This window comes from Chionomys nivalis, chromosome 5 (genome assembly GCF_950005125.1).
Source record: "Chionomys nivalis chromosome 5, mChiNiv1.1, whole genome shotgun sequence".
NCBI classification, from domain to species: domain Eukaryota; kingdom Metazoa; phylum Chordata; class Mammalia; order Rodentia; family Cricetidae; genus Chionomys; species Chionomys nivalis.
In genome coordinates this window covers 47,593,152-47,615,006 of record NC_080090.1, presented here as the reverse complement: position 1 = coordinate 47,615,006, position 21,855 = coordinate 47,593,152, and the positions used below count along the sequence as shown (strand labels likewise).

General features: G+C 45.3%; 1 protein-coding gene across 2 annotated transcripts in view; it reads left to right on the top strand.

The window, feature by feature from the left end:
- Ptprg (protein tyrosine phosphatase receptor type G) overlaps nt 1-21,855 on the top strand; it is a 683,229-nt gene that overhangs the window by 608,603 nt on the left and 52,771 nt on the right. The window contains exon 14 of one of the 2 annotated variants that reach the window (XM_057769290.1): nt 10,418-10,504. The exons of the other annotated variant lie outside the window; for it this stretch is intronic. Within the exon in view, the coding sequence (XP_057625273.1) occupies nt 10,418-10,504 (87 nt within the window). The remainder of the gene's footprint in view (nt 1-10,417; nt 10,505-21,855) is intronic. 2 annotated transcript variants of the gene reach the window in all.

Sequence of the window (21,855 nt, the reverse complement as noted above, 5' to 3'; positions counted from 1 at the left end):
AGGAAACTACTTGTGGGGAGAGGCCGGGTCATGCTGGGACCTAGAGTTGAGCATTCTGAATGCTGGGAGGGACTATGAACATCCTGATTGGGGCGGTCATCTGAGCAGAGACCTAAATGATGGGCTCCGTCTTAGCCCAACCATTGCCTTTTCTAGCATAGGCGGCAGCAAGTGGAAAAGCCACCCCCATTTATAGAAATAGCCAGTAAGTGGGTATGACTGTCGCATTAGAGTACTGGGGAATGTCAGAGGCAGGCCAGGGCGGTAAGGGTTGGGTCTACAGCCTTTTAGCCTTTGGACCTTTTTTTTTTTTTTTTCCATTCTGGTTTTTTAATACAGGGTTTCTCTGTGTAGCCCTGACTTTCCTGGAACTCACTCTGTGAACCAGGCTGTCCTCAGACTCAGAGATTCCCCCACCTCTGCCTTGTGAGTGCTCGGATTAAAGATGTGCACCGCCACTGCCTTGCCTGGACACTAATGTGAGTGGGAATATCTAGAAAAGAGTGTTGTGGTCTTACTTTAGAATTACTTGCTACTGGGTTAAACAGAGACGATGAGGAAGAGCATTCAGTGGCCAGGAAAAGGGGTGCCAGGGATAGTGTGAGTTGAGCACCCATCACCACACGTGTGCTTGGAGGGAAGGCTCAGCAGAAAGTGAGGGCATATGGGTAGCTGTGTGCCCTCAGGTCTGTTCACAACTGAGCAGGACAGGATACTTATCTCAGGCTTCCCCAGGTATGTGACGATAACTCCCCACATGGGAACATGGCACAGTGGTTCTCAACCTTCCTAAAACTGCCACCCTTTAATACAGCGCCCCGGGTTGCAGTGATTCCCCAACCATAACATTATTTCATTGCTACTTCATAATCGTAATTTTGCTATTGTTATGAATCGTGATGTAAATATCCCTTATGCAGGAAATCTGATATGGGCTCTCCAAAGGGGTCATGGCCTGCAGGCTGAGACCTGCTGGAAAAGCTCTACAGCTGCCACTTAGCTGACTGTGTTCTCCAGTCCTGCCATGAAGAAGCCTCAGGAGGCCGAGGCGGGTGAAGTTCTGAGTTCGAGGCCAGCCTATAGAGTGAGTTCCAAAATAGCCAGGACTACCCAGAAAAACCCCATCTTGAAAAACCAGGAGAAAGGCAGGAGCAGCAGTGTCTGGTGGAGCCGTGTAGGATGGGACACACCTATAATTCTAGCATTTTGATTTTTGAAGGCAGAGACAGGAGGATTGCAACTTCAGGGTAGGCTTGTACTGAGTAGCAATTTTGTGGCAGCCTGGGCTACATAGGAAGGGGGCAGGAGGGCACTCGTACTGGACAAGTCCTGGGAAGGAAAACCAAAACAGCTAGACTATCCCAGACTGTATTCTCTCACGGATCATGGAGACTGAGAGGGGCTGGGAGCAGAGCGGCAGGACAGGCGCAAATAATCCGGCAGCTAAAATGTGCATCTCCTGAACACTTGGATTCCAAAAGAGCTTGGTCCATAGGTTAGACAGCTCTAGGTCATCTACTGTCCTTGGCTTGCTTTCCCTAAAGATTGAAACGACAACTGTTTATGTTTCTGAAAAATTCGGTTAGTCCAAATGGAAAATAGATTAACAGTACTTGCCAAAATATTGCTACTTTCCCCCTAGCTTAAAGTGCACAAAAAATGGCTATAAAAGAAAAAAAATACCTAACAGCAGGAAAAATGAAATTGAATTCATGCTAAGATGGGTCCTTTGGCAAAGCATGAGAACAGCCTACAGGGGACAAGGGCCCTTTTTCTGCCCAGCCTTTTCCCTGTGGTTAATATGAAAGGAGCAGCACCAGGGGCTCCCATAGAGAACTGGCGAGCACAGCAGAGACTGTTGTCCCCGTGGTGGTGTGGCTTTGAAGTTAGGGTAGCCGTGTATCTCTGCTTCTTCAGGCATGGAGACAGGATGGCAGAGACGACTGACAAAGGGACTTGACGTAGGCAGAGCGGCGAGGCTCATCCAGACCTCCAGATTCGCGTCCTCGGGTGGCAAGTTGTGCGCCCACAGCGTCAGCCCACGGTGGCAGCAGCCTAACCCTCGGACTAGTATTTTATAGCCAGGGTTCTAGTTTGAGTACGGTCACCTGACGCTGGTGACGCCGCAACTTAATCGTACATGAAAATGTCTAACAATGAATCCCAGGGTCTCTGGATTCTCTCTGTTTCCTGCTGTACTGTTGGAGTGTGTGGTAATGTTCCTTAGGTCCACTGTGAGTGCCAGGCACTGTGCCAAACCCTTGGGAGGAAGCATCTCCTGCTGTTTATGCAGATCGGTGTGGTAGGTGCGAGGTTCTTTCCTTTCTTTGACCTGGGGGGAGAAAGAGAGCTGAAGTTTGTTCACTGACTGCTGTGAGCCAGGCAAAGCCCAGTATCATCAGAGCGCCCTTTGGTTGTAAATTGACAGGCAAATCAAATTCCCTTAAGCCCAAGTGGGGGGAAAACTGGTATTGATTCATTTCACTGAACGTTCCGGGGGCATCAGGTGTGACCGATCTTGGAAGAGAGAATAAGGATGTGGCTAGCCGGCGTGGTTTTTTCTTCATGGGAGACCTCTGACCTATGCTAGACGTCCATCCTTCCATCCCAACAGAAAGGATCTTTGTCATCTCACAGTTCCCGTGAGGCCCCCAATTGGTGTGTCTCATGTCTTTGATCATCTGGCCACCTGCAGAGTCTTCTGGTGGCTGAAGGATGGACTCTGCCCATTGTGCTTGGGTTTAGCGCTGGAGTCCAAAATTAGCCTTACCACCATTATCCTCAAAAATATGAAGTGAAAACTGGCTGGAGGTAGTTTCACAGGGGACTACACAGACTTAGGATGGTGGCTGGTTTAGAGGGTTCAGCTAAGTATTCTGTTATTTATGCAATTACGAAGCTATCTCTGTCATTGCATGGGCATGGTCTTATATGTGGCTTCCTGCTGTTTATACAATGCTTATGGAGTTGGGATGCATTATCATGCATTGTGGTGTGCTTGGTGATTCAGTCACAAATCCCTATGACCCTCAGCATTCATTAGAGTTGGTTGTGTGACATACTGAAGTATAAAGAACGTTCTAGAAGGCTAAGTGTGCATCGGGCTTCAGTGCAGCCCGGGAGGAAAGTCAGGTCCAGGAGAAGCTCCCCAGGAAGCTAACAGCTGAACGGCTAGGAGCCAGAGGAGGAAGCTGAAGAGCAATGGGCCTGGAGAGGGAATGGCCTCCAGCAGCAAGCAGATGCACTGACTGAGTGTCATGGGAGCAGAGCGCAGGGACAGCAGAGGCACTGGAGGTACCACCATGGGAAGAATGACCAAAAGACATGGGGGGGGGGGCTGCAGGCTCTGGAGGCAGCACCCGAGAGAGGCAGGAACCGTATAGTGCTAAAGAAGGAGCACAAGTCAAAGCCTGGATCTGAAGCCAGACCCCGTCAAAGCTGTAGCCCCTGGGGCCAGTGCACATGTATTCTTAACAAAGGTTACTGTCCTTCCCAAAGGATGAAATTTAGTTCTAGGCAGCTGAAAAACTCTTGTATATAAAACTCGTGTGTGTGTGTGTGTGTGTGTGTGTGTGTGTGTGTGTGAGAGAGAGAGAGAGAGAGAGAGAGAGAGAGAGAGAGAGAGAGAGAGAGAGAGAGAGGTATTAAAGCTTGGAAATCAGAGGACTGACCATCCATAGTGGGAGCCTAGGGACATACTAGAGAAAGGTCAGTAAGAAGTACCACTTTCAAAAAAGATTCACCTTCCAATGTCAGTTTCCTTACCTGTCAAGTCGTTAAGAAACATGCCTGAGTTCACATAGGCAGGCCCTATAGGCCATGAGAAACGTCTGCCCCGTGTAGCAGATGGGGTCCGAGTACACACGTGCCATGGTATTATACCAGATCTGACATCTGACTTTAAGGAAAAGTAGAAACATAATTTGGGGTCCTTGTATCCCTAAAAGTGTTTGGAAGTGATAAAATGAAATCTATAGATGGAAATAAGTATCTTTTGTTTCAATAATTAGCTGTGCACAGTTTCCAGTAATCTCATCATGGCATAAGACAGTATTTGAAAAAAAAAAGTTAGGAATCTCCTTCTAGAGTTTATTCTTTGGAATGATCTCCTTATGCACAGTAGCCTAGAAATAGCTCAGTCATCAATTTAGAGCTAAGTATGGTATGAATGTAGGTTAACCAGCTGAGCAGAACTCCTTTGAACCAAAATGAAAGGGTGACTATAAAGTTAATAAAATTGGTTCGGGTGATACTCCTCATGGGCCTAAAGGCAATTCCAGATGAGGGTGTCATGGAGTAGGAACAGAGTAAAGACAGCCCCTACTCCCCCACACATTCCCTCTGGAAAGAGCTTCAAAGCCTAGGGGCATCCTTGCCTACTCAGGACTGGTTGGATTCTTGGAGTTTTATTAGCAGCTGCAGCAGCTGGTAGCCTACCAAAGAGAGGCATGTGTACTTGTCAGCCACGTGAAGTCGGTCAGGGTCAGGTTCTCCTCCCTGGTGCCCCAACTTTCTGCAATTTGTGCATGAGAAATGAGAATCCACTTAGCCCTGGGGGACACCTGTATTTATGAAATACCACCATACGTGTCTTTGAGTAATCTGATCCATTGACTCCGTCATACCAACGTGTCTCCAAAAGGGACAACCTCATCACTTCAGATTTGCTCAAAAACAAACAAACAAAAATAACGGGCACAGACTTTAGAGAGATCTGGGATAGAGTTCCCCTGGGACTACTGAGGAGCCACGGGGGACTGTTGAGGAGCAAACATGGCTGGTGATCTAGATCTACAAAGGAAAATGTACTTTGTAATACGTGTAGCAGAGGCGTTGCAAATAGGATGCTACAGTTTGCTCTTGCAGCAAAGGAAAACCCCAAATCTGTAGCAGTCCAGAAAGTACAATGAAGGCAGAGAGACATGCATGCAGGGTGGTCAGGACAAAGGACAGGGTGACAGACCAGGACATAGAAAGGAAATCACCCGAGTTAATGCTCAGCTCCTTCAGTGAATGGCACCCAGTTGTGCGCATGAGAAATATTACAGATCTCACAATCTGTTTCAGTGGCTCAGAGCTTTTGCAAATGAGTCAGAACAACTCAAAAAAATAAAATCAAGAGATCTTGAAGATGCCGGAAAAGGAAAATGTGCCATTTTGGCCTTCCTATTGTAGATGGCAATAGCGCAGGCTTTGAATTGATAGCAAGGAAGCTCACTGCGAGAACTATGGGGCAAGCTGCTTACGTGGCATTAATGCCCTGAAAATACGTGAACAACACAGTTGCTGCCACTCAGAAGCGGGACCTTTCAGATGGTACCTTTTTGATTTGCATAATTTGAGGAGGATGCTAGGCGAGGCGCCAGGTGCATTGGTTCGGGCCACTTGTTGAGCATCCGTGCTGTGGTGCAGATTAGCTACCTGGAGCCAGGCATCAGTAAACACCAAGAATTGTGATTGTCTTGAAGATGGGTTTTGTTTGTAAGTTGCTTTTGTGTTCCTTAATATCTGAATAGTGCAGAATTTTTTTTTAAATTGACTTTTCATTTTATTTTGTTATATTGTCTCCGGCCAAGTCATGGTACAGATCTTTAGCATGTGGATCCTAGATTTGAACGCAGCCAACCTGACTTCGTAACCCACCATTATATGTGCTGCATGTGTGTGGGGGGGCTATTCATGCAGAGACCAGAGGAGGCCACCTGATGCTCGTTTTTATGATCAGAGACATGACCACTCTCTGAGCCTACAGCTGGTCGTGTGTCAGACAAGCCCTGATGGTCCTCTATTTCGCCCTAAATTAGCACTGTGGGGTTTAGAGTCAAGGGTATACCTTTTTTCATGGGTGCTGGGAGAGGAAACAGACCCAACAAGTGTTCTTGCCCACTGGTCCATCTATCCAGACCCCATGGGCCACCATCTTAACTGTTAGATTTTGTTGCCCCAGGTCAGGGCATAGCGTGCATGATAGGAACAATTTATGCTTTATGTAACTTGCTTTCAGTTATTCCTTACATAGCTTGTTTTCATGTCTGTGGGTCAGACAGACACCGTGTGATGTTTTCACAGTAATGACCACCTGGCCTGGAGGCTGAGATAGGAATCACCTTGGGTTCTGAATTTGCCATAATAAATTAGGTGGATGAAGTTTTTGAGAAACAGTTACATTTTCAGGTGCTCTGGGGACTCAGTAATGATGTTCGCATTCAGTTACATCTCTGTGAATTTGAGAATTTAATGTTGAATAATATCACCTACTTTGGCTTAGTCCCAGGTAATGAATGCAGTGATTAGTTTAGTATCTTACTGACCATAATTCTAGCTTAGAAAGGGACTTTGCAGAACCACAAAGCAGCTTTACTTCAGATAGGCTCAGCTAACTTCATGGATTCTGGGATTGTAGGGCATGAGCTTTGTAAGTAGAAACTGTGGCCTCCGATCCCTAGTAGTACTAAAGTTGGATACTGAGAAGCCTTCACTAATCTGGTAAATTCACGTTCCCTCTTGATCATGTGACCGAGACCATACGACCAAGTTGTTTGTAAACTTTGTGGCAAGTCTACTCATGTCAGTGAGTCATATCTGCAGGTAGGAAAAGGTGTGTGTTTGTTTGTTTCTAACCGAGTTCTATCTTTAGACCTTTGTACATGTTGATGGCCTCCTCGTTAAGAATCCCATTCTTGAACACGAGTGAGTTTTGTTGCCATTGCAGCATTTGTCTTCTGGATGTTCCGTGGGAGACAGAGTGGAGAGGATGCGGAAGAATCCACACGGCAGCTGTGTAGGGGATTTGTACAGGCGCAGCGGAGGCTCAGGCAGGCAGAGACACATGGCCAGAGAGTGTGGGCACATGTTGAGTACATGGCACGTGTGCTTGCAGCATGGCCAGTCACGTGTGCTTCTCTGGAAAGTGGGTTTTTCCTGCAGTTACACGGTAATGACCGTGGCAGGCAGAGGATCTGTGAGCAGGCACACTGCACCTGCCTCTCCGGCAACCAGCACTTCTCAGCCGTTAGAGGTAGCTTTAGATGAGGGAGTTGCCTGCTCTCTTGGCAGAATCATAAGGGAGGGGATCTGCTAAGAATTTGCTTTTTCTAAGTAGGTGGCTGAAGGGGTATCAAATACAAAACTGCTAGTAGAAGCCACCAGTAATAGTTGAATGAAAGAAGGCATGTGTTATGTCTCTTTCGCTGTGAGGTGCTGGGGATTGAACTCAGGACCTTGTGCATGCTAGTTAAGTGCTCTGCCCATTGAGCCCAAACACGTTTTAAAGATTTTTTTTCAGTTGCCTGGCTTAGCCTCGGATGAACAAGTCCCCTGAGAACCTGGGACAGCAGGCAGGCTCTGCCATTCCCTATGCGCATGACACTTCTGAGTCTACAGAGTCTGTGCAGTGGCCAGGGCATCAGGAAGGAGATTATCCTCGCTCCACGACAGGAAACAGTTTCCGGAAAGGAAAGGAAGACTGACCAGGATCACACACCTCATAGTGTTAACTTCTCATAGCCAGGATTTTGTGTTGCTCAACTAAGGCCTGTGTGGTTGGGGTGCGTTTAGTCCTCCACGTGTTGATACATTCACTGGAGACTCCTCCAGGATCAGAATTCCAGCTTCGAAGAGAAATTCACAGCTCAGTAGAGGAAATGAATAATTAAATAACACTTACCACAAACCAGTGACCTATGTCAACTGGCCCGTTTTTTTTACCGGCTCACTCAAACCCCAGCAGACTATCTCATAGAAAAAACAGCTACAGCGTTGTCACCTTTTTTGTGGTGGCACCAAGCTGGACAGAGCGAACCCTGCGGCTCCCTTGTCATGGCCACTGCCGGGTGGCCACCAGGGTCTGCTGTCCCTTCTCTTCCTGCCTGATTTCTGGATGCATTTGGGGGAACAGTGAGTTCTTTAAGAAACTTGACCGTGACTAGGGTCCACTGGAACAGCTTGAGAACCAAGACTTCTTGGAGAGAATACTTGAGCTGCGACGATGTAGAAAAAGCTGAGGGTAATTGCTCAGACAGAGGCGGCCTTGGAGATGCCCTAGGTCCTAGTGTGGCCATAGGTTTGTCCCTCAAATGACACGTCCCTCTTGGCAAACCTTTTCTGGGTGGTTCTGCATGCACAAAACACTGGATTCCATCCTGGCTGCTCGGCATCCTCTTGTTCTGAGAAAATAATCAAAAGGTAGAAAACCCGAGCTTCAGTCATTTTTGATGGCTTTATGCAATCTTTTCTGCAAACAGACCGTTCTTTGGTGTTTGTGTGCTTTTGTTTTTGTTTTTGTTTTTTTCTTAAAAATTACTACTGCTGGCGCAGTTCATCTCTACCTAGAACTTCTCGATGGATCGGACTGTATTTTAAGATTTTGAACCATGAAGAATAATTCTTACCATTCAGCTCTCCAGAGCCTGAAAATGTGTCAAACCTGTGGGGAAAGCTAAGACACGTTTCATGGTGCCAAAATAAGGCTTGCCTTGGAGGGTTGGTATTATGATAACTCAGTGGTGTTAAACTGGCTTGTCCTGAGAGTCTGAGAGGGCTGGAGATGGGAACATTTTGAGGTCCCCAGGTGTTCCAGAAAGTGGGCACCTTTGTTTTTTTGTTTTTTTTTTGTATTTTTTTCCTTTTTCCTCCCAACTGTTCAGGGAAAGTGGCAGCTAATGCCTTGGATCCCAGGCAACTTTTTGCTCAATAACTGTTTCCCAAATGGCTACTCAGGGGCCTTTCAGAATTCATGAGAGCTGTCAGTTGTTATAGTAACCGACCCCCTGCTGTCGAGTTGGCCCTGAGATGCCAGTCAGAGCTCTCTTGGATCAGGCTAACACACAGTCATTAGACAAAAGCGGGAGGAAAGCGCAGCTAAAGGTGGCCATTTAAACATGGTCCTTGATACTTCAGAGACAGCACAGGTTGCGCTGGCTGGTACAGTTTTAAACAGAGCTCGCTTTCGGGAGAGCTGAGCCTTAGGTGTTTGTTTAGGCCGGGTGAGCCATTTTCTTCCAATCTCTCAGAATCCACTGCCCTTCCCTCCCAGGTTTAAACCCTTGGCTTGCTCGGGTTACCCCTTGGTTGTTGGGGGATATTAGTTACTGGCGTTTGCTTCTCCCCGAAGTGTTGTCAGCTTCTGGGTGGGAGTCTCTAGAGCCTGTGATGGTGCGTGAGGGAAAACTGCGGAGAGATAGCCGGCTCTGCTCCAACATTCCTGAAAGAGTAAAGCTGGCAGAATTCAGAGCGGGGCTAAGGGTTGGAAAAAAAAAGTCTAAATATTTTCGGAAGCTGCAGACTTCAAGTTTTTATGAAAATTTGTAAAAACATTCCAACACACTCATGGATTCTTCAGATTAGTGTTCGCAGCCACACAGCTGACGTGTGGAGGACAGTCATTGTAGCGACAGAGGAGTTTCAACAGCGGGAGACAGGAAGTGCTGCACTGTGCACTTCCGCCCCCTCTCAACCTTGTTCCCAAGTTCTTCTTTCTGTAAAGGTTGGCTCCCATGACAAGCACTTTGACCTAGTAGCCAGTCTAGTAATCACCAAAATAACTTATTAAAGTCTTTGTGAAAGGGAGAAGAAAAACATCAACTCTAAAAAGTCAAAGGTGTTCATTCCTAGAAGGGAGCGGCTGCCGAGAACCATCTGAGACCTGGGACATGGAGCTGTGACCCTGACTTTACATTACTGTGTGTGAGTCAGCAGGGCTCCCACAGAAGAGAAAGTTATGTATTAGGGTTTAGCTTCCTTGTTCTGTGGACGGAACTTAGAGCCATTTCAGTGTGACATCCTATAGCCCAGGTGGCTGGGGCCAGTCCCATCCAATCAGCCACCTGTAAGTGTTTGCATGGGTCAGAAAATGCATCCTGAACATGGCCAGCCTAGTGGCCGGTTCTGAGGTTTTTAAATGTTTAAGAGACTCTTGCCAAGTACTGGCGCTGTCCGCTGAGGTACGTTCTGTGTAAAAGTGTCTATCCAGGAGTGACGGGGACACATGGGGAAAAGATGAAACCCTGTATCTGTCTAGTGCAGAGAAATTGGTGGTGGAAGGCAGGCCACACTGGGCAGCAGAGACCCAGCAAGCTGTGGAAGTTCTTCTGAGCTGTCTGCTTTCGGGACAGCAGAGATGAAGGGCGGGCATCTGAATGAGGTCATAATGGTGACTCCCTGACCATTGTCTATATCCAGATAAAGCCACCTTCTGATATGTAAGTCATCACTTTGGAGAGCAAACCTATCTGTGTTGCATCAGAGACTTCCCTAACACCATAGCCATTTTTGCATGAGTACCCCCTTTTGACAATGTTGTACATGATAGGTGGGTGTCCGCAGTGTGAGTGGAGGGAGGGCATTTGTGCGGAACTCTGGGTGGCCAATTCAACTACTGTCTTCTACACATGTTCTCTTTTGTTTTTTATCCATTTAGAGGGTGTAACAAAATAAAGTCCAAGGGCTTTCCCAGACGTTCCCGTGAAGTGCCTTCTTCTGGGGAGAGAGGAGAGAAGGGGAGCAGGTGAGGGCGGCCCGGCTTAATGGGGAGTCTCAATGGCTGGGACTGGCTTGCGGAACTTCTGTTTTGTTGCTATGGGGGTGACAGTCTTCTAGACAGAAACTGCTGATACTCGCCTGTTCCACCCCACCCAGTAAGATCTGTAAAGCCCAGCTGAGCCTCCAGGTCGCTGCTGTCCCTTGCCGTAGCTCCCGCCCGTGCTTGCTTTGCTTTTTCTGTGGGCTGGGCTGTATTTTCTGTTCCTGTTGGTCATATGGTGGGTGCACTGTGTTTGCGTGTCTGTATGTATGTTGCATCCATTTTCTTTTTTAAAAAAAATTCAGATGTTGCATGTTTAGAGCTTTGTTTTTTTTCTCAAAAGAGCATAATGCATGATTAGAGCTTTGTTTTTTCTTTAAAAAAGCATAATCTTTATAAGTGAAAAAATGCCTTCATTTATAAATAAAGGGTTAAAACTAGGAAAGACAGAAAATGAACAAATGTGGATATAACATGCTTTTCCATAAAAAAGCAAATGTGCATGAATGTTTAATACTTTGAAAATTACTAACCTACAGAGTTTTATAAGAAGCAATTAGAAGTTGTAAATGTACTCTTCATATCTGCACTTGAACCTCTTGATATTTGTATTGTTTATCTTACATAGACTGTTCAATATTAATAATCTTTTAATGCTAAGATGTTAAGTAGGGTAGTTGGTCAATTTATGTTGTAAATAGTACATTTGTATTTCCAGTCAATCAGTTTATAAAATTTACATCTAACCTTTCACATGGAATGGCTTGTCTCTGTTAGTTGCCATAGATCAGGTCACTGAGATGAAATTTCAGTTATATTCCCAGGATAATCAAACAGAGCTGTGATAATGGAGGAAGAATTTTGACAGGTTAATGAGAAAGCCCATGGCGGCCCATCTTTATCTGGGCAGTTCTGGCCCTGTGCACAGCACACTGACACTGGTGATGTCATTATTCCTTTCTGTGATTTTTTTTAACCCTTTGAAGTTTCTAATTTCTCGTATGCTTTCAAACCTCCAGCAGCTTTTTAAAATATGGGACCAGAAACCTCTCTTTATAGCTTTCAATTCAAAGATCTTACCTTAAGAGAGGGGTCCATGGACATCACATGAACAACTGTTATACCCTGTCCATGATGATATTTTTCCCATGGACATCACTTGAACAATTTTATACCCAGTCTGTGATAACATTTCTCCCATGGACATCACTTGAACAATTTTATACCCAGTCTGTGATAACATTTCTTCCCATGGACATCACTTGAACAATTTTGTACCCAGTCTGTGATAACATTTCTTCCCATGGACATCACTTGAACAATTTTGTACCCAGTCTGTGATAACATTTCTCCCATGGACATCACTTGAACCATCGTTATACCCAGTCCATGGTGACATTTATTCTATGGACATTACTTGAACAATTTTTAAACCCAACCCATAATAACATTTATTCCATGAATAAATGGAATTTATCGCTTGAGTAATTTTTGTAGCCAGTCCATGATGACATGTCTTACTGTAGTGCTTTAAAAACCCAGCATGTCTCATGCACAATACAGAGGTAAATGCCTGTGCAGCTTCTGGGGCTCACAGATATGATGCTCGGCCTGCTTATATGTTTGACCCTTACATGGGAACAGACTTGCTACAGGCATACTGTGTTTGGTACAGGAGATACCTCATGTCTGCAGTTTGTGTCAAGGAATCTGGTAGCTTTGCTTAAGACTGAAATGTAAGTTAATTCCACCAAAGTCCGTGCTAGAAATTATCTTGAAGAATGGCAAGTATGTATGGACTCGACCTGTGAATTGTGTAGTATAAAGTGAATTTTCTACAGTGTGCCTACGAACACGGACCTTGACTCAGAGACGTGTGGATTGGTAACTTGAGCTCTACCACTTCTTGGCTCCATGACTCCATGACCAGGGATCCCTTTGAGACTCCATTTCCTCATCTAGAAAATGGGTCTATTCAGAGCTCATCCTCTTAGGGATGGCTATGAAGATTAAATCAGGCAGAATATCTGGAAGGCTTAGTTAATACCCAAGAAGGAGACATTGAGACTCTGAGGAGGTAAGTGACTTGGCCAGGCCGTCCTGCCGAAGGGGATGAGTTGCGTGGGGCCTCCTCTCTAGGCAGCTAGAGCTTACATAGGTCCTTTCTCTTCAGCTCTGTGCTGTGTTCAGTTTTTTATGGGGAAGAGTGGGGCCTGATAGAAACTCTGCCCTCAGGGGCTCAAGCTCAAGGGTTTCTTATTTTCCCCAAGGAGTTGCTCTGACTATGTGATTCCTCCACAGCCTCCAGTCACCTACTCCCCCGCGTGTTCTGTATGTTCAAGGCCAGCAACCCACATGCTCTTTCATATTGTACCCACTCACTTTAGCTGCTAACCCAGCTCCATACCAAAGAAGGATGCTTAAAAGACATCCCACACTAGCTCAGAATTGAGAATAATAGAGGGTTATTTATTTAGGGGTAGACTCACAAATCAATATCCTCTGCTGGAACAGAGAACAGCAACCAGATCCCGCAGCCGGAAAAGAGGCCAGATGCACACTTTACATCGGCATAAATAGTATTAGAGGCCACGTCCCAGTGGGCGGGTAATTTAAGGGCTACTGGGTCTTGGATTTCCTACAGCACCATACTGCATAGTTTCCTGGTGCGTGGACTGCAACTTCTCCTAGGCCTCCACTGGAGTTGGGGTGCACCAGGATGAGCACTTCACCACCTCCACGTCTGCCATTCTCTCTCTCTCTCTCTCTCTCTCTCTCTCTCTCTCTCTCTCTCTCTCTCTCTCTCTCTCACTCTCATCTCCTCACATGGCCTGCAGTCATTCAGAAATGCAGCCTGGAATGAGGAGGGAAGGAAAGCCTCTAGGGATGCTGAAAGAACAGCACTACACATAGCCACAGGAGCTGGGTATGAGCCTGACGTGATATCTGCCTTCTAGCCCTGATTCTGCGATGCTTTTCTTAGCTGTCCCTCTGTGGACACGAGGAAGGGCCACAGATCATGGAAGGTGTGAGCCAAGGATAAAACTCTGAAAACCAGACTCAAGTGTCAAAGTTTTCAAAAGAAGTTGATTTAAATTTTGAATAAGTAGTATTTGGCATAACTCAAAATAATGTTTAAAATCATGTAGACCCTCACAGTTCTGTCTGCCCACCTTACGTCCACCTCCTCACAACAATGGCTCATCTTTGGTAATTTATACATTATTCAAGAATTTTTAATATCTAAACAGATAGGGCTGTCTCTCTACCCCTTTTTACATAAAAAGTACTGCATGTTTTACCCATGCTTGGCCTTGTTTGAGGTAACAGTTTTCTCTAGACATCTATACTTCCCCTGTTTTGGGGGCGGTGGTTTTAAAATAGATATGCCACGATTTGTTCAAGCAACCCTCTAAGGCCGTCAGTTTTGTCACAACACAATGCCGTGCTGAATAACTCTGTTAGCGTGTCATTTTGCACATGTATAAATACAGCTACAGGATCAAGTTAGGGAAACAGTGGCACCGGAGGGTGTGAGGGGGGCTTTGAATAGAGTGACCCATTGTCCTCTGCCTCTGACTCAAGGGGGTTTCAGTTAGCAGTGTGTGTCTGGAGCTGCCCCTCCAGTGCTGGGCGCCATGGCCTCTCTGCCAACTCTTAAGAGATGGAGCAATGGTATCAGTGTACTTCTGATATGTTGCCATTTATTGTAAGGAGATTGAACTGTTTGTTTTTCCTTTTCTTTAGAACAGTGGTTCTCAACTTTGCTAATACCGCAGCTCTCTAACAAAGTTCCTCTTGCTGTGGTGACCCCCAGCCATACAGTTATTATCATTGCTGCTTCATAACCATAATTTTGCTGCTGTTATGAGTTGTAATGCAAATATCTGCTATGCAGGATATCTGATATGCAACCCCTCTGAATGGACCATCTCACCCTCAAGGGATCATGACCCACAGGTTGAGAACCACTACCTTAGAAAGTCTCTCCAGTCTATGACACTTGTTCCCAAGTTCTTGTATGGATACATATTTTAAAAAAAAAAAAAAAAGAATCAGTTCTTGAGCATTGGGAATGTCCCCTGGATGACAGTGGGGTGTCTTTTGGCAGCAGGATACTCTCAAGTTTCACATCTACAATGGAGATGACCAGTAAAAAAACAAAACAAAACAAAAAAAAAACACGGCATCTTCCTAGATCCTGAAATATTAAGGCTATTAAGAATATTACAGCAAGCCAGACATGGCACTGCACACCTTTAATCCCAGCGCTGAGGAGGCAAAGGCAGGTGGATCTCTGTGAGTTCAAGGCTATCCTGGTCTACATAGTGACTTCCAGGATAGCCAGGGCTACCCTCCGAACTGTAATGAGCACCTTTAGCCTTGGGTGCTCAGAACATTCCAGGATAGGATATAAAGGTACAACAGCTTTCTCAGAGACCTTGCTGTCAAGTTTTTTCCAGGGAGGTGAACTGTGAGGGGTTGATCCTATTGGATCTGGCTGAAATATTGAAAAGAGCATGCTCGGGATACTGGATGTGGCTTAGGAAGTGACCTCTGCTCCCTGCTTCCTTGAAAGTGCCCTGCAGTCATCCCTAGGGACCCAGGAGGATTTTTTGGCAAAATACTGTTGAGCAAGAAAGAGCATTATCTCAAGGCCACTTCTGTGTCTGCAGTTCATTTTCTCCCCTTTGTCAAAGAAATTCACTACAGGCAGTGACCCATCCAGCAGCATTCTTCATGTGGAAATCAAACGTTTTTGTGTGTGTCACTTTCACCTATAACAAGGATGAGTTCGGACATCGCTGCTACGTGTGTGAAATCCCCAGGACCTGGGAACACTTTCTCCCGAGTCTCTGTATTCCCTCTCTTGCCTCTCTATCCTCCGACTGATCTCATTCTCTTTTCTCTCCTCATTTTTCCCTCCCCTCTCCCACTGCACACCCCATTTGTCCAGAGCATGACAAACGCATGCCCAAGAATCCCTTATGCCAAGCCACCCTTATGTGAAACACGCCACATTATTACCCCCAAAGCACGTCCTGATTTGTCAGATTTTTGTGTCCCCTTTCATGGCTTGGAAAATATGCCAACCAGAAGCATATTTTGGTTTCTGAGTCTTCCGTGCTAGAAGAGCCCTTCCGGAGACTACACTGTGTAAACTTTAGCTGCATGAACCGGATCGCTTAACAGGCAGTGAGGAAAACTCAACAGCAAGTGGGTTGTTGTGTATGAAAAATCTCAACTTAGCATTGCATTGGGCCACCTTCCAAGCAAGACCGGGAGTAGCTTCAGCAGACACTCCTGAGGGAAAGCCCAGCGTTGTGCACAGTCTTTCCGTTCTATTGCTGTGTGTCACTTCTGTTTCTGGAAACGTTTTGCCCTAATAAATCTGTCGGAGTCTTTTTAGCACAGCTCTCAATCTCCTCCTTTGCTAGCCCTATGAGTGTTTGTAGCTTTCTGTTAATAAGTGGCTCTTACGTATACAAAGTTCACTACAACACACCCATTTACAAAAGTAAATATTAATGGGATTTCTGCTCTTGACACCATGAAAATAAATGAGATTATTAGCGGCTATGCCACTGTAAATTCAAATGAGGGCTGTCTATGAATCAGTTAGAATTGCTCAATTAATATTCAGTAGTGGCTCAGCCAACTGCCCAGTATAGTCTGCAATTAGAATTTTGCCTCCACACTGCAAACAAACTCCTTCACACTGTGATGTGATTAGAAAACCATTGAACTTAATTTGAAGATAGTGACTTGATTTCCAGTCTCTGTATATCAACATTTGTTTAGTTTGTAATTCTGAGTTTTCATTTAAGTCTAAAAAGCCTTGTTAGGATTTCCCTCCAGCCCACAGCCCAGCTTCCACAGCACTAGAGAAACAGTGTTGCAATACACCAGAGACTGAGAATGGAAACAGGCTTGTCAAAAGGATGGACATGCTGAGCCAAATGTCTGGAAATCTCAGAATCACAGCATGCCTTTGGAGGGGACCTTTTAATAGACAGCATTGTGGAGTGCAACTTGAGACGTTTCTAGACTCAATATCGGCCCTTTGTTTCAGGAAAATGTTGGCTGTGTGCTTACTCTCAAATTCTTGTCAGGCAAGCAGAAAGAGATAGACATAAGAAAATTGTTAGCCCCCATTAAGGGTTGTCTAAACAGGTACCTGGAGAAAAACAGAGACGACACCCTGGGAGGGCGTTGGGCAGACATACAGGCCTCCTGGGTGTTCTGCCTTGAGAACATGTCAGATGTCTGGAAGGAAATAGGGAAGGGTGTTAAAAATCTAGTTCCCCTGCTCATCTCCGTAATTCGCTCTACGTTGTTGGCAGAGCAAGACTCTCTAACTGGATTGTGCTATTGGAGCAGATGTTGGCGTGTGTGTCGTTAGTTGTGAGGGCCAATTAAAAGCGGCAGACCCTGCCATGTGCTGGGGTGTGTGCGCGCTTCGGTGGGAGCTCCAGGATGTAGAGCTGACAGCTGATGCGGGTCAGCGGCTGCTGCATCCTGCTTGCAGACAGCTGCAGCCACAACGGTAGACCGAGTCTCTCTCCTCGAAATACATCCCTTATTGGAAAGACGGGAAAGTTATTTTAGAAATGCTACCTAAAGAATAAAATTTGGTGGCCCATAAGGCTCACGTGTCCTTAGACACTCATATGCACACTTGTACAACAGCAACAAAAAGAAATCAGACATCCCGTAGTTCTGGACTACAGTGGTGGGGGTTGGGCTTGAGACCTACAAGCTGCTAAGAAGAATCCACACTGACTAGAAAAACTGCTAGAGAAAATACCCCCCACCGTACAGTTTTGACTTCCAGGGAAGCCTTTCTTAGAAGTCATTCCACAATGTACAAGTCTGTGTTAGCTTTCTCAAAGAGGATGAATGAATACACAAGAATATAGGAAAATCATTCCCACTGGGCTACCAAGTACTTCCATGGAAGTGGGCATAGATGGATACGTTGGCAAGCCTTGGTCCAGCATCTGATGATCTGATGCAGTTGGAGACATGCTTACCTTCAAGATGACTGTTTAAGTTGGAGACTGGCTCACTGTGTCGGGATGCTCACTACAGGAAAGACACACCAGGAGAAGCGACAGATACATCTCCCATTCCGTCTCTTACACCCACTGAGTTTAACTGAGAAAATATCTCATGGACGGGGTTGTCTTCTGCCTGCTACCATCTGACAGCGTTCAGACCTGGTCTTCTTGTTTATTGATGATGGAGTCGGGTCATGGGAAGCCCTGTCACTCTGTGGTTTCCGGATTCTTCAAGGAACCAGACACTCGGAACTGAAGATACCAGAACACTGCATTGTACTTGATATTTAAGTAAATACCACAGACTTCAATTCCTTTGCAGGAACTAAAATGATTTTTGCTATCGGATAGGCAGTGTAAATGACAAGGGTGATTTAAAAATTAGCCTCTTAGGAGGGAAAAACTGAGAAATGTTTTTTCTGTAATTTAGCCCCCTCCCCCAAAAAGCTTTTATTTAGTGTGCATAAAAGAACATTTTAGCATCCTACCCAGAATGCCATTCTGTTGTTTTTGTTCATTTGTTTTAGAGACAGGGTCTCAGTATGTAGCTTTGGCTGCCCTGGAACTCACTAAGTAAACCAGGTTGGCCTTGAGCTCCCAGAGATCCACCTCTCTGTGTGTCCCAAGTGCTGGGATTAAACGTGAGCACCACCATGCCCACCCATCATGCTGTTTCTAACACTCAATTCCAACAGAAGCAGAACTCGGAGGACTTTACATGCTTACTCAAGTGTGTGCTGCACAGCTTCCCTTGGTGTACTTAATACGATTGTGTTAGCACCCTTCCAGCCATAATGACTATGTCTCATGCCATACAGGATCCTGTAAATTCTCATAGGACTTTTATGGGCACATTTATGATACTGTCCACCTTCCATTTGAGGTTTCCTCATTTGCAGTGACTTCTTGGTGTGAGCACCAGAGAGTGGCTGGAATCACTGCCCCTCTGTCTCAAGAAGTTCTTAACTAGGAACAGTGCAAACCAGCTTCCTCAGTGACGGGCTGTGTCCCATCCAGGCCTTCTCTGGTGATTGTCACCAGGTATAGGATTCATCCTACATAGCTTTCTTAAACCAACAAGATTGGGACTTCAGTTTGTTACCCCTGTTGACTAACAAGTTGATATCATAATGGTAAAACAGGCAGGTACATAGACAAACAGGTAGTCTACCTTCAGGAACCCTCAAAATGCCAAAGACTCTCCAAATTAGAAACTGTGTCCGAAAAATATTCACTGCTAGTATGGAATTGGGAAGGCAGAAGATAATGTGGATTATCTATACACCAATGATGTCAATCCAGTGGAAATACTGTGACCCAGTCTTAGCTCCTTAAGAGAAGGGAGAGCTCCCTGGGGGGATGGGAAGGGAAAAAACAAAATGCATGGTGGTGACCAACTAGATTATACTTTGTAACTAAACTTATAAATACATTTCTTCTTTATTCTAAACATGACCTACTTCATTTTCCCATTTTTATAATAATATTCGCATAAAAATACTCATGGTAAAGCAATTTTGGAAATGGCTTTTCACTATCCTGGAAATCTGTTCATTCAGGAAGGGATTGCTAGGCTATGTTAGTTGAAAGAGAATTGGAACTACAAAGAAAATTGAAATTGCATACTCAGTGGCATGCTTGAGAACACTTGGAGAAATTCTGTCTCCATTCCCTTGGGCTCAAAAATCAGAGGCAGCCCTGCATCTCTGATCAAATCCACAAGAGAAGTTTGGAGTAATTGAAAGTTGTGGATATTTTTCCCTTTGCTTTTTAAAACCTTTTTCATGGGATTTTTCAGAAATTAAAATACAATACCATGCAATATCCTTCTGCCTTATCAGAAAGTTAAAACCAAAGTATAGGATTTGTACACAAGAAAAGATGGCATTTGGGGAATGCAGTGAACGGCTGGTAGTAGCCTGGCCCCAGGATAGACTCTTAGCACGTGATTATTAAAGCAGCAATTCTAACAATGCAGTGGCTGATTAGGCCAACACTGTAATGAGAATATCACCTCTCTTTTGTCATAAGGGATCTTTGTTGATGATAGGATTGTAGTTTGTTATTAATATATAAAGCAGGGCTGCAGAGGTAGCTCAGTGGTAGAGCACCTACCATGGGCAAAGCTCCCAACACCACAGAATGTTTTCTGTTCTCTCTCTCTCTCTCTCTCTCTCTCTCTCTCTCTCTCTCTCTCTCTCTATTTCTCTCTCTCTCTCCCTCTCCCTCTCCCTCTCTCTCTCTCCTTCTCCCCCCTTGAGTTTTGGAGTGATCACAAGAGTAGCCTTTGGTTAATCTTCTTACCTTCTTGATGGTGTGTAATCCGTCTCACACAGCAGTTCACGTAAGCCTGTTCAAAGCGATAGCTAAAGGTGCATCGCAGTATAGGTTGGAGTCCTCTCTGGCTTTGCAAGGCTCTTAGACCCCCAGAAAAGCCAGCAAAGGCCTCCTGGGTCTTGTATGCAGGCGGCTCTTGGCCTTTTGTCCAGTCTTATGGCTTGCATCTCTATTGCCTTTCAGTTCCAACACCTGCCAGGTTTGCTTTATTGTAAGATAGTTTCTGTGGCTGCTGGCTCTGCCTCGAATGTTCTTCTGCTCCCACTGTGAGCCTGTTCTTCCCTCGTAGGTCTCAGCTCAAATTCCTTCTTTCTCCTTCATCCATTAACCCCTATCCCCTTAAGCTGTATTTCCTCATAACTGCTCACCTACGTGTGGTTCTCTTTCCTATGGAAATGTAAGTGGCAAGAAGGCAGAATCCTTGTCTGTCCTGTTTTTCCCGCTCCAGCATCATTGAAAATGACCAGAGACTATTGAAAAAGCCAATGTACAAAGGTGTGGAAGGGTAGTCCCCAAAACGTTAATCGTGACTAGAGGAAGGAGGGGGATTTGAAGTGATTTGAACTGATCTTTCCCTTTAGTTCATTGGTACCCACTCATCTCTCGGGCAGGATCATCTCTTCCTATGTGTGTTTTTCTAGATGACTCCAGTGCTTAGCTAGGCTGAGGAGTTGGTTCTGAGGATGCTCTGGCTGGGCCCTGAGCTAACTCCTGTCATAGGTCATAAAAACTCGCATTCAAAGGGAGGCGCTTTCCCCAGGTTCTGGGGTGATATGCTCACCCACGCCCCTGTGCCGGATAAAAGCATGGGATGTGCAGCGAGGCACAGATGCGCACAGCTTTATCTCCCAGGTTCCTGACCCTGGCCCTACTTGCCAGCTTTGCTCTGGCAATCACGGCGTCACTTTGCTCCAGGGAAAAGCCATTATAAACAGCAGCACATGGGGCACAGGAGTGAGATTTACTTCTGCACACTGCTTTTTCCCCCAAAGATAATGTGCAGCTGTTAGTCCTACATTTAACAGCAAGACAGACGGTCTGCCTGTTTTCTAGCAAATAATGATAGTAATAAAATATAAATTAAATAATAATCCACATCATGGCCTGTACCTTCCAAGGTTGTCCAGCTGTAACAGTAACAGAATTCCGTGTGCTAACCGCTTCTGTCTTAGAAGTGATAGGCGTGGTAATTTGCAGTCTTAAAACCTAAAATCGTTTTGGAGACTTGTCTCACACTGGTAGCCTAAGCTGGCCTTGGGGAGTGCGGGGATTACACGTTTGCTACTTACTATTCCCAGCCCAGAAGTTATTAGGTGTTTGTTATTTTTGTTGTTACTGTTCATTTGTTACTCTGTATTTTAAAGCACTGTGTGACTTTACCTAAGTGACTTTGAAAACTAGTTCAGGCTGCCTAGTAACTGAACAAAAGCAGAGTTCCAATAGTTAGGGCCCTACACAAGTAAGGCTCCGGTTCATTTGTACTGTCCACGATCCATGTTTCAGCTTCTGGATTGCATTCTACAAGTCTCTTCATGCAGGCAGTGCAAAAGGGGGGAAAGAAAATCAAGAGTAAAAAAATGAGCAACTAGTTTAAAAAGAGAAAGAAGTTGGCATTTCAGATGTGGCGGTCTTATTGCTCATATGGATATGGCACCATATGTTTAGGACCAGAGCCCCACAGGATGTATGTGTGTGTGTGTGTGTGTGTGTGTGTATACACACACACCTTACCCCAAGCAAGGTAAAGGCCATTGAATATATATATATACACCCTATATATACCTATATATTTAATACATAGGGTTTCTACTTCATACACACACACACACACACACTTTTATGTATAAATAAATACAGGCTTTCTACTTCTATTATAAATGTCAGGCACCTGCAGAACCCTGACCGTCCCTTGGTGTTCTTCAAGGCCAGTCCTGCAGT